A 13,673-nucleotide genomic window follows, 5' to 3' on the forward strand; every position below is an offset into this window, starting at 1 on the left:
TTTTTGTGAAGGTTATTGTTTATTTATATATATATATATATATATATATATATATATATATATATATATATATATATATATATATATACATATACATATACATATACACATATACATATACACATATACATATACATATATATATATATATATATATATATATATATATATATATATATATATATATACATACATGTATATGTCTGACATTGTTTCTAATTAAAGCGTCTTTCAAGGATTAACTGTGTGGAGCTATATCACTGAATAAATATTGCTTCAACTTTTTATATCGATGTTTTTAAATGATTAAGGCTGAATATTCCACTCGTTGCTGGAGTTTAATGATACTGCAAATAATAAATGATCAGTTAACACCGATTTCAAATGCCTGCGCCAAGGCCGCCGCCTGGCTAGGGAGAGGGACGTCTGGGCTTTCCTGCTGAAGCTCCGGCCCCCGAGACCCGTCCTTGGACATCAGGAAGGAGATTATAAATATTTTTGTTTTGTGTTTTTTCAGAGGTTTTCTTTGTTTTACTCAATTTATTGTCATCTTTTCAAAAAATGAAAAAAGAATAGTTTCATTAGCCAAAGTTAACAAACTCCTTGTTCGCAGTCTCTTCTTTAAGGGCGCAAAAATTAAAGTGATGTTTGCTCTTTTTAAGTAAACATAGCATTGGAATAAGCACCTTGACTTTCTCTTGTTTTTATTTTTCATGTATCATTTTGTGAATGGACACCTTTGTTGTCACAACGGAGAGGTGAACACATTGATGGACTTAAAAACATGAGACTGGGCAAGAGGCAGTTTAAATCAAGGTTTATTGACCTTGGGTCGCCTCAAGGAAGCAACACAAAATTACCTCTTTGTGGTGATGGGTCCACCAACACAGATGCGCTAATGCGTGCATCAACTTTTCCAGGGCAAACCCTGAGTCAGTGCATTTTGCGCTTCAATACAGTCACATGACCAATGCTGGAACTGTGTCGCTGCATCTGTCAATACAATGGAGGTGCAACATGAGCATTCGTTTTTGTTCATTTCAAATTGTGCACACCGTATAACAACTAAAGTACGTTTTTTGTAAAAATTGATCTCGTCTTACCCATTTCGGTTCTCATCCAGAACGTCTTGGTCACGGGTAGCAGACGACAAGGTCATTGTCGATTGCTAATATTGTCATATGCGCACACATCACGTTATTTCCGTTTCCGTAAGTTTTTAGGTTCATGCTCTATTCCAGGGGTGTCAAAACGGTCCTCAAAGGGCCGCAGTGGGTGCAGGTTTTCATTCCAACGCAACAAGAGGATACCTTTTGCAAGTGTAATCAGTTAATTAAAATCAGGTGCTACTTATTTTAGAAGACACCTGATTGGTTAAAATGTCGGCACTGGATCGGTTGGAACAAAGACCAGGACCCACTGCGGCCCTCGGCGGAATTGGTTTGACACCCCTGTTTCTTTTCCAAACCTTCTCCCCTTTCACACCCGCATCCTGTCATCAATCACGTCTGCCTTTTCACTATATGAATATAGCGTGTCAGCAAGCAATGTACACGGACAGACAAGCTGTCAGCGTCATACAGCGACATCTACAGAATATTGAATTTAGTGCATACAAAAGGCCCACCGACTGATTGGACACTTTGGCCACTTTGGAAAAAATATAGACTTTTAAGTGCACCCTAAGTGAGAAAATATGTGCCGTGTTGTGTTTGGAAGGTTTATTGTCGCTTAATAAAGGGAATTGCAATCATTAATAAGGGGAACATTTAGGTTTGGTCACTTAGGTTTTGACATTATGACAGATGTTCACTTAAATTATCAACTGTCTCAAATATCAAAGTGATTTTTCAAAATAAATGACATATATGTAAGAAGAAAATGTGAACGCAAATACTTATCTATTTTATACAATAGGCCGGCCATCAAAGTAATGTCTGAGTCTGTCAACTATGTTTCGTGCAGGGATTTTTATGTACACCAGGTGTCAGTATTCGCCAACACAGTGTCAATGCAGTGTGTCTCATCTCATCTCTCATCTCATTTTCTGAACCGCTTTATCCTCATTTGAGTCGCGGGGGGTGCTGGAGCCTATCCCAGCTGACTTTGGGCCAGAGGCGGCGGACACCCTAAATCGGTGGCCAGCCGATCACAGGGTACAAGGAGACAGACCACCATGCACACTCACACCGATACCTAGGGGCAATTTAGAGTGTCCAATCAGCCCACCATGCATGTCTTTGGAATGTGTGACGAAACTGGAGTACCCGGAGGAAACCCACACAGGCCCGGGGAGAACACGCAAACTCCACACAGGTGGACCGACCTGGATTTGAACCCAGGACACCAGAACTGTGAAGCCGACGCGCTAACCACTTATCCGCCGGGCCGCCATGCTTCTTGCTGCAATTTATTATAGTTTCAATACGACACAATGATGCTTATCGTTAATCTTTTTGCCCCAAATTGGAGGATGTTTCACTGGTATAGCTCCAAAATACATCACTTAAAGCACCCGAGCATATGTCAGACGGCATTGGAGCTACGAAGCATGTCAACTTGGCAACCATTTCTAAGGGCAGAGGTTTTGCGAAAAGGTCAAATGCAAAACAAACAAACAAACAAATAAAAAAAACCCTACTAATTTCAAAGACTCATGAATGATATACAAAGGATTTCTGATGAAAAATTGGTTTAAATACCACAAAATACAAATTGTAGTGCTATGATGAATGCCTTCGTCACTTAGATCTTCTTTAACTCAGCACATATTTTCTGCAAAGGAGTTCAGACAAGCCCTATTTGTGTACTAGCATGTAAGTTTTATTTCTTCTGCTTCAGTGAATCATCATCTCCTAGAATACAAACAGAGAAAAGAGAGTTTGAAGGTTTATTCCCCAAATCTTCCAACCGCTAATGTAAGCAGGAGCCAGCTGCGAGCACTTGTAAAGTTGTTATAATCCTCCTTTGACCTATAAACAGGAAAATACATAATATAAGACTTCATACATACTAAAAAAAAACAAAAAAAGATCCTTTTTCTTCTGTCCTTGTAAGGCATTCCCTCTCAATTATTCTCTGTTGCGATAATGCTAGATCAAAATGGGTATTAACCCTTTCAGAGACAATGGTCACTACCATGGACAGCTATTCTAAAGTTGCGACTTCATCCCATCTTATTTTCTGAACCGCTTTATCCTCACTAGGGTCACAGGGGGGGGCTGTAGCCTATCCCAGCTGACTTCGGGCCAGAGGCGGGGGACACCCCGAATTAGTGACCAGCCAATCGCAGGGCACAAGGAGACAAACAACCATTCACGCTCACACTCATACCTAAGGGCAATTTAGAGTTTCCAATCAGCCTACTGTGCATGTCTTTGGAATGTGGGAGGAAACTGGAGTACCCGGAGAAAACCCACGCAGGCCCGGGGAGAACACGCAAACCTCTCACAGGTTGACCGACCTTTGAACCCAGGTCCCCCACTGTGAGACCAACGTGCTAACCACTCAGCCGCCGGGCCGCCCCTTGTTCCAACCCACCAAAACGATATCTTTTAACCAATCTGGTGTGCTGCAAGTGCAATCAGTGGATTGAACTCAGGTGCTGCTTGTTTACACCAAAATCTTATTGGTTAAACTTTCTGTGCTGGGTCAGTTGCAACAAAACCTTGCACCCACAGCGGCCCTGGAGGACCGCTTTGCCCACCCCTGTTGTAGACATCTATACAAGTTCTCTGTGCTTGTAGAGTAACAAATGCTTGAAGTGAATTTTTATATAAATAAAATATCATTCACCATCATCCGTACCGTGCATCCTCGCAAGGATTTCAGGGGTTGCTGGAGCCTATCCCAGCTGCCTATGGGTGAAAAGCAAACTATAGATTGGTCATCAATCAGCCGTAGGGCACACAGAGAGACAGACAACCATATGCACTCCGAGTTCATACCGCCACCGAGTGGGAATCGATTCCAGTCTTGCCCACAATGAAGTCAGGCTAGCGAACCACCACCACCACACCATCATGTGTCCTTAAATATAATATTTTAAATCACTTTAAGCCATTTTTGAAATGCATCGTTTAAAATAAGGTTCTTCTTCTGGTCTGAGAACTCCCTTCCACCAAGGTAATGAAGTTTTGAGTCGCAGTCTCTATACCTGTCAACGTATACGTTTTTCACGTATTTTATACGTTTTTTATTTGATCATTTCAAATTGTGTACGCCGTATAACAACTATTGTACAGGATTTTTTTTAAGTACGTTTTTTTCTAAAACCGATCTTCATTTGACCCATTTCAGATCTAATCCGGATCGTCTCGGTCACAACGTTATTTTCGACTGCTAATATTTTCATGCTTTCAGCATGATATGTGCATTCCCCCTTCACACGGCCGCCTTTTCATCATATAAACATAGCGCGTCAGCAAGCAATGTACCCAGACAGTCAAGCTGTCAGCGTCATAGAGCGACATCTACAGAATCTTGAATTTAGTGCATACTGATTGGCCAATCCGTCCACTTTGAAGAACATTTTAGACTTTTAAGTGCACCCTGTGAGTAAATATGGGCTGCGTTGCATTTGTACGTTTTTATCGCTTAATAAGGGGAATTACAATAATTAATAAGGGAAGCAATTGGCCGAGGTTGACAGGTATGAGTCTCTGAAAAGTGATGGACAGATAGACCTATTCCCATCGATTATATGGCATGACAGGTTTTATTGTTTCTCTTATCTCATCATGCAGTGAAATGATTAATTCATGAATTAATCGTTGTTTTAATTTAAGTTAAGCATGCACAGCAAGTTCCCTACAGTCAAGGAGTGTGTGGTGTTTGCTTGTTCTTTGTGTGCGAGCAAGTTTCAACGTCAGTGGTGGACGTGATATTTCAAACAGCACATCAGTGCGTTTATGTATTGGGTGGCCGGATTTTTTTCAAAATAAACACAGCTTGATTCAACGTGGGTGGGCAGACTTATCAAGCGACTAATACTATAAACAGATGAGGGAATAAGGCAGCATTTGACTTGTCTATGAGCAGAGGGTGGGACAAGAGGTTGGACTTTGGGCTCAATGAAATTTTAATTAATGTGGGTGGGCTGAAACAGCACCGACGCTATCCATCGGACAATTTATTTCCCGGCGTCAAACCAACACAAACCAAGCAAAAAGTACAACAGTGATGAACATTTATTTCTTCAGTGGAGTTGATCAAGTCGTGGAGCGAGTCCGATTTTTTCCCTTTTCATCATTTCCCTGCGACAGGCGATCATGACGCTCTACCACGGATGCCTGGCGACTTTTGGCCTGCCATCCTCCGCCCTGAACTTCTCCGGATCTCCGCTGGTCTACATGTACGGCGGAGGAGACAGCGGCAGCCTAGTCTCGGCCCGCCAGGATCCCCCGCAGAAGCCGCCGTACAGTTACATCGCTCTCATCGCCATGGCCATCAAGAGCACACCAGAGCAGCGCGCCACCCTGAGCGGCATCTACCAGTTCATCATGGACCGATTCCCCTTTTATCACGATAACAAGCAGGGCTGGCAGAATTCCATCCGCCATAACCTCTCCCTTAACGACTGCTTCATCAAGGTACCCAGGGAGAAGGGACGACCCGGGAAGGGCAGCTACTGGACACTGGACACCAAGTGCACCAACATGTTTGAAAACGGCAACTACCGGCGGAGGAAGAGGAAAGCGAGAAATTGCCAGGAGCTCGCCAAAGGTTCATCATCAAAAGACCCTCCAAACTCCTCTACTTTGGTCGTGGAGATGACCCGGAGGGAGGACGCGCAGAGGACGCAGACACAAGCGGACTCCAAGTTACTCCAGCGGCAGCACAGACAGAATAAAGGGCGTCGTACTGTGAGGCCCACCGGGAAAAAACGGGACCCCGGCCACGGCAAGTCCGCTTCTCTTCTTGCTCACTTCGCCCTTTCGAAGGGAGGTGTTGTGAGCAGGGACAAATGCACGCCGTTCAGCATTGAGAGCATCCTTGCCAAAAATGAGGACGACCTTCCAGGCCTGGAGCGCCGCAACACCGGCGTCCGTCCAAACGTATTTTTGGACGCTCGACCGCGTCACTTGCACCAAATGGGATTTCCTCTTTGCTCTTATTTGGCTTTCCAAGATACCATTCGGCAGTACAAGCGTGAATAGTCGCCACATTAATTAGACTGAGCTTCTCTATTAACCCTTTATCGGACAAGTGACTATTTTGGGCAAACAAACAAATGAATCAATCAATAATATACAATAATAATATTTCAGTGCTATTGACAGCGCTACAACAGAAATCCCTCAAATATCGCGGCTTCAACTATTGCGGTTTCACTACACCGCGTTTTTTTTCTGGGGGAATTTTTTTGGGGTTAATTAAAAAAAATTTAAGTTCATAAAATTGTGAAATCCACGCTGAAACTCGCAAGCGGAAGCCACTCCCATGTCCTCCGCCCGCTACTAGAACTTGGCACTGAAATAAAAATAAATAATTTTTTTAAAGTTAATAAAAATGTGAAAATCCACGCTGAAACTTGCAAGTGGAATCCACTCCCCCGTCCTCCACTTCCTTCTAGAAGACAGCACTGAAATAAAAAAAAAATGTTTTTTTAAAGTTCATAAAAAGGTGAAAATCCACGGTGAAATTCGCAAGCAGAAGCCACTCCCCTGTCATATGCTTGCTACTAGAGCTCAGCACTGAAATAAAAAAATATATATATTTTTTAAGTTCATAAAAAGGTGAAAATCCACGCTGAAATTTGCAAGCGAAAGCCACTCCCCTGTCCTCTGCTTTCTAGTAGAACTCAGGAGTAAAAATAAAAATTATATATATTTTTTCTTTAATATAGACCTACTTCGCGGTTTTTCGTTTATCGCGGCCATGTCTGGTCTATATTAACCGCGATAATCGAGGGATTACTGTAATCCATTTTGACTCAGAGACGCTGGCCGTAATCATTTGGCAAAATGGATTGGACGTCTGTCTAGTGACGTCAAAGGCAAATAATGAGTTCAATGACAGTCTTATAAAGGATTAAACTATTTCTGAACCATGTGAAAGTGACTAATTTTTTACAATACACCTGACAAACTCACGACACTGTAAAACTGCACTGGTTAAGAACCACTGCCTGATAAGTACGTTCTATGCTAATGGCCTTATTTTAAAATACACATTCAAATGTATCATTCCATAAAAAGTTTGCAGGTCACCACAGTACATCTTTAGTACTGTATATATTTCTTTTGGCTTTTTGTAATCCTGTAAATGATTCACATATGCATGAACATGTAACTCAGTGATATTTTGAAACTCCTATCTATTGGGAATTTCTTGTGTAAAATAATAATAATAATAAATATTAATTTGAAGAATGTACAAATAGATGTCTGTCTATGTGTGTGTCCTGGGCTTAGAGTGTCCAATTTTTGTCTGAGATCAGCTTCTATAGTTCAAAGGGATGAGATGAATTTTGCGGAAATAAAACAAAAATGAATGTATGTTGGACTAAAACATTTTCATAAATATTTCCAAAGTTTATAGTATCAGAAAGATGGAGGCTCAGAGTTGGGACAAAATCTTCAAAGGCTTTATTGTTTGTGCCGCTCCTCTAAACGTCATTGTGAGTTCAGCTGTTTTAAATTGTTAACATGCATGTGACCTATCCACATCAAAACTGTTTGTCATTTCAATGAAATGAGCAATTCATAGGCTCAGAACCATGCATACTGTTGGAGCCCAGAAAGAACAGAATAGAATCATTAGAATTGAATGCCTTATTATACTAGTACTGTGAGATTTAAAGCTTCACCATAAAGTGGACACAGAAACAAATAGTCATAAAAGGATTTATATTCAATAAAAATGAAGTGAGAAGAAAACGTGACAAAAGCAGGTGAAGTAGCTATTGTGTTTTAGTGCAAGTATCAAAGTGCAAGATAAAAATTTGCAGTGCGAAGACTGAAGTAAAAGTCTGAGAACATTACTTATTGATATGAATCAGGCAGTGTTATGACATTCTACAATGCAGTAACAGTACTGAATTGAGTCTGGATTCGGTCCTCGGTGCAAAACTCGAGTTGAGTAAGGTGATGGCTCTTGGGGAAAAAAACTGTCCCGTGTATAAAGTCTCTAAATTATTAAAATAGATATATTAATTTATGGACAAATGAAAAATATGGGACAAAGTAATGCACCATTATTATGTTTGATAGAATATAATTACAATGGTACCTCGAGATACGAGCTTCATTCGTTCCGGGACTGAGCTCGTATGTCGATTTACTCGTAACTCAAATGAATGTTTCCCGTAGAAATGAACTAAAAACAAATTAATTCGTTCCAACCCTCTGAAAAAACACCCAAAACAGGATACTGGATTGGAAAAACATTTTTATTTGTTCTAATTCGCCATCTATTAACAAAGTAACAAAGAACTAGTGGTTTAATAGTACTAAAATGTGTTTAATAGTACTAAAATGTGTTTAATAATACTAAAATGTGTTTAATAGTACTAAAATAAGACAGATTTCGCGGAGGGTAGAGAGAGACGGACAGAGAGGGGGAGAGAATGGGGGGACTTTTTTCAGGGCAACACGCTTGTAACATAACATAAACAGATTTAAATGAACTTGGATTACGATGCAGACACACTCAAAAATAAATTTAATCTAACCTTACACTGAACTTTATTCTAATTTTGTTTTAAATTTTGATACCTTTCTTCTCTCGGGTTGGCTGTATTTGCCCCGCCTCCACCCTGACTTTCAGATGGAACTTATCGAGGGTTGTTTGCTTTTGTATTCCCTTCGAAATATTCTGAAAATGATGCACACAAACGCACGACCACTTGCCAACGAGAGGTAGTATATAGTCCTCCCGCCATTCGCACTGACTAATGGGAAAAAAAAACAATGGAAAAATGCAACACTCTGCCCAGTGCTCGTATACACAATACACGAGGGAGTTGCGACCAGAAAGACAGTGCCCATGATGTTCTTATGAGCAGCCTCTCGCGTCCGCTGTATGCTCATATATCACAATTTGTCTCATATCTCAAGGCAAATATTTGCCCGAAATGTTATCTCAAATTGCTCGTATGTCGAGCTACCACTGTATATTACAACACTACCGATAGCTTAAAAGGCCCCTTGCTTTTTGCATTTGAGTCAGAAAGGGTATCAAGAGTTTTCAATTCCTTTTCCTTTTTAGCAGATTAAAAATGTTTAAGTATGACAAATTGAATTTGGTATCCAGTTTGCAACAACCGTCGTCAAATATTAAAGTGGTTCACATAATACTTTGGGCCGTGAGTGAAACTCCAATGTTGCACTGCTCTGTTCAAGATTATTATGCTGTCACAAAAATTATTTATACTGCCTCTAAATCGAAACTGGAATTTCTCTATAGTAGATTTATGTCCTCATCAGATCTGTTGATGAATGCGATAGAAAGTATATAAAATAACAGTACGATGTGTGGTGTTTAATATTTTTAATCGATGTAGTACTCCATATGAAACCTGCATGAAATCATTGCAGTCTGGGGACAACATCATAGCAAACACCAGAGTTATTGTGCCTTAATATAGTTTTACAGCTCCGACACCCACTGGCCTGAGAAAGCCTGGTCCCATCAGGGCTGTGCAAATCAGGAATGTTTGTTGAAATAAATACATCTCCGCTCATTTGAAGAAGGAACTCACAATTAAATGATAAGTGTTTAAGAAATGTGACCGTTATCTGACGCTGTGTATTTGTAATGTAATGATCCTCATGAGTAACAATACCAACTAAAAAGATTTAAAGAAAAAGAAACAAATGAAAAATTATGCAGTCTTATTTAATTTTAATAAAGTAAATGTTTTGAACGGTCTGAGACAAAAACATAAATAAAATACTTGCTGTGTTTGATAACTTGGTGTCTATATGTAGTACTTTGATGATACTAATTTGCCTGCAACAATACAATTAATTTGTAAACAAAAAAATGGTAGGCTGTCCAAATCTGCATGTATTTGTAGTTAAATATATCCGGGACCAATTCATATACATCAAAGTCTTCCTTACTTCCTTATCTCATCTCATCACATTTTCTGAACCGCTATATCCTCACTAGTGTCGCGGGGGGTGCTGAAGCCTATCCCATCTGACTTCGGGCCAGAGGCGGGGGACACCCTGAACAAGTGGCCAGCCAATCGCAGGGCACAAGGAGACAAACAACCATTCACACTCACACTCATACCTAGGGGCAATTTAGAGTGTCCAATCAGCCTACCATGTCTTTGGAATGTGGGAGGAAACTGGAGTACCCAGAGAAAACCCATGCAAGCCCAGGGAGAACATGCAAACTCCACACAGGTGGACCAACCTGGATTTGAGTCTTACTTCCTCTATACTAGAATTGTTATTGAATTATCCATTATTATAAAACATTGAACATGGAGTTTTGTTGTAAGTCTGATATGAAATGTGGTGTCCTAATACATTCCTTGTCCTTGTTTCTTTTTAATAACCATGTTCAAATAAAGAACTCAATTCAAATTCAAATGAATTCATTTACGTTTTGAGGGATTTCATATCATGAATCTAATTTTCATATGTTGGGATGGTTATTTGCATATCCAAGGTTTTCGTAACCTGAAAATTTCGGACTGAAATGCATTCGTAAGTACAAGTACAACTGTAAATATATTTGGCGTATCCAAGCCGCAACGTGGTGAATCGGGGAAAGTCCATCCGTGGAGTGACAAGTTATTACTGTATTAAAAAGGGACATTCATTCATAGATAATTTGCCAAAAACATACAAAACTAGAAGCATTTCCAACATTGGCTTCCATTGCTAAGAGCTTCCAATGATCCACCAAGCTCCCAAGTACAATTTCATAATATATTTAGTGTATGTTTTATTTCTTCCGATCAATTTTGCAATCCAAATGGAAAACTAATAGAAAATGTTGAATTCCAGACAGACAGAAATGCAACGCCATCTAAGAGTGCACTACAAGCACTTTTAGAGAGTACTATTGAAAACTTTTCCCCCTGCAAAATCAAGGACATGCAGATGTAGTACTTATTAACAAAAGTCAATCAAGATACATTATTTCTTCAGCCTGACTTCACAAAAATATTTCTCAGTATCTGCAACTTCCCTGGGTGGTCTACAAAAGGCATATTTGCCAGTAGGAATACATGGATGATCTGATAACAGGGTGGCCACCACACAATTGTTGAATGTCATAATAAGAATTATGTAGCTATTCGGATATCATTAATACCAAGGCTGCAATTGAAATTGGTAAATTGACTAGCAGTAAAAACCAGTTTTCGAACTAAACAATGTCTTAAGAACATGTGTGCGAAGTTTATGAAGAATATTCAGCACATTCATCCAGAAATGTGAACATATTTTATTTTAGTGTAGAGAGTTTACTCTAATGAATGTTTAATAAATACTGCTGTTTGTGTATTTAAGTGTGTGTGTTTGTATGAACACTACTAAAGGGAGTTGTACACAGCAGCAGGATTACCGCCCCACAACTGAGACCACCCTGATGCTTAATCCACCGAGAAGGCAGAGTTCCATCCCGCCACCCCCTCTACACACACACACACACACACACATGTAAACAAGCACACGATCTTTTTGCATTTTGACCAAACTAGTTAAGATTTATACCACACAGCTGCTCTCATACAAATAGAACATTTGCCAAATGTGTTATTGTTAGAGAGAGACACTGAACGGAGTGGTTTGGTTTAAATAGTACAGCGGCTTTGTCACAGTCACACTGCGTACTGTAAAACAAATTCATGATATAATATCATCTCAAGGAACAATGACAGTGGCTGAGATGCTCTTAATTGCAAGTCACCCTAAGCATGATTTTAGTGAAGTCAAACTCATTGCTTCCTTTATACCTCATCTCATCTCATTTTCTGAACCGCTTTATTCTTATTAGGATCGCGGCGGGTGCTGGAGCATATCCAAGCTGTCTCCGGGCCAGAGGCGGGGGACACCGTGAATCAGTGGCCAGCCAATCACAGGGCACAAGGAGACGGATAACCATGCACACTCACACCAGACAGACAGAAATGCAACGCCATCTAAGAGTGCACATTGCTTTCACCAATCAGATACCTAGGAGCAATTTAGAGCAGTGGCGGTTCGTGAATTACCTAGTGACGTCTTCAGCTGTAGGAATCAATCCAACCCTCAAAAACTATTTTATGGCTATAAAATCTCTACTGCAGCTACAGCTGCGACACATAAAAAAGCATCTTTACAACGTCTTTTTCTTGAGTCTGTATCCGTATCTTGACCACAGGCTCGAAGGACCAAAATGTTGGATTGATCCTTAGGTATTTCCAAATTCACAATAAAAGAGGCATCTGAAGTCACATCTTTGTTTAATTCTTGCAAGAAGAGAATACATCCATCCGCGACTCCGGTCAGAATAATTCTAACAACTCGAGGTCTCTCTCGCTAATTTATTCATAAGATTTTAACGCCATGCCCCACAGAAGTCTAAACATTTTTAGAGTCTTATAACGATTTATCACAGTTATCAAAACAATTGTAGGTCTGTCGAATCTTCCCAAGAGCGCTTGTTGTGAAACCATCTTCCGTAGCCGAAACAGTCCACAGTTCCCAAGCGCGCTTGTTGTGAACCCTCTTCATGCCCAAGGCCATTCACAGTCCTCTTGCCTTTCCTGTATCTGCATTCTCACCCTCTTGCTACTGTCACAATGAAATTTCCCGAATACGGGATGAATAAAGTTATCCAATCCAATCAATAATAACCTCATACAATTGAAATATTATTTAGGAATATAGCCATATTTTACTCACCAAAAATCCTTTTTAACTGTACACAATATCCATCGTCCTTTCTTTCCTCCTTCTTTCCTATCGCCATCGAAGCTAATGCTGAAAGTCGACCCTGTCCCGTCGTATTTCTGGCCTACGTTTTTATTCGATTTAGTGCTGAAATTTTTTGTTGCCGGGTGTGACAGGCTTGCTTGCTTTGGAGTAGTCCGAGCTTTTTTTTCTTGAAAAGTCTGTCTTGAAAATGGCTTTGACAGTATATCTGCAAACAAATCAATTTCTTCTCCTGATTCAGCCATTGCGGGTTGACAAAACCGCTATTAAATAACACAACAATATATTTGCTTGTGCAGCTCGCTCCAGATACAGTTTGGTAGCTCTGGCTCGTCCACTCTATCACTAGCCAATCATAGTTGGTGAAAGCAATGACGTATCCCTACGCCTGCGAGAAGGCCTTGGTGTCACCAAATCGAATTCTGATTGGTTAAAGCAACAGTCTTATCGACGCTTGTTTAATGCAGCAGAGCATGCAGAACTGATTGTGAAGGCCTTGAGGCAGATTTCTGTCCCTGGCAACAAATAATGGCTGAAATGTGATTGGTTAAATGCTTCAATATGAAAACACACATCTGGAAGCAGTGCAACCAATGGGAAAAGCTATGAAAGGAAGCTAACAGACGATTTGGAATTATTTAATAAGTATTCTTGGACAAAATATAATTAACATCAGTCTGTGATTCAGATATTTCTTAGGCCAGCAGAGAAGGCATTGAAGGCCCTGACGGCACACCACTGATTTAGAGTGTCCAATCAGTCTACCATGCATGTTGATAGTTATGGTCTAAA

At 40.2% G+C, this 13,673-nt stretch overlaps 1 protein-coding gene across 1 annotated transcript; it reads left to right on the plus strand.

Annotated features, from left to right (window-relative positions):
* The first annotated feature begins 5,148 nt into the window (after positions 1-5,148).
* On the plus strand, positions 5,149-6,560 carry foxl1 (forkhead box L1). The gene has a single exon (XM_077596850.1). The coding sequence runs from the start codon at positions 5,271-5,273 to the stop codon at positions 6,156-6,158; it is 888 nt and encodes a 295-aa protein (XP_077452976.1). The 5' UTR covers positions 5,149-5,270; the 3' UTR covers positions 6,159-6,560.
* Positions 6,561-13,673: the final 7,113 nt, after the last annotated feature.

The sequence above is a fragment of the Stigmatopora argus genome, chromosome 3 (genome assembly GCF_051989625.1).
Source record: "Stigmatopora argus isolate UIUO_Sarg chromosome 3, RoL_Sarg_1.0, whole genome shotgun sequence".
In the NCBI taxonomy this organism is placed as follows: domain Eukaryota; kingdom Metazoa; phylum Chordata; class Actinopteri; order Syngnathiformes; family Syngnathidae; genus Stigmatopora; species Stigmatopora argus.

Excerpts from the sequence above, each read along its gene's own strand:
- foxl1 (XM_077596850.1), top strand. The coding sequence starts at position 5,271 with ATGACGCTCTACCACGGATGCCTGGCGACTTTTGGCCTGCCATCCTCC.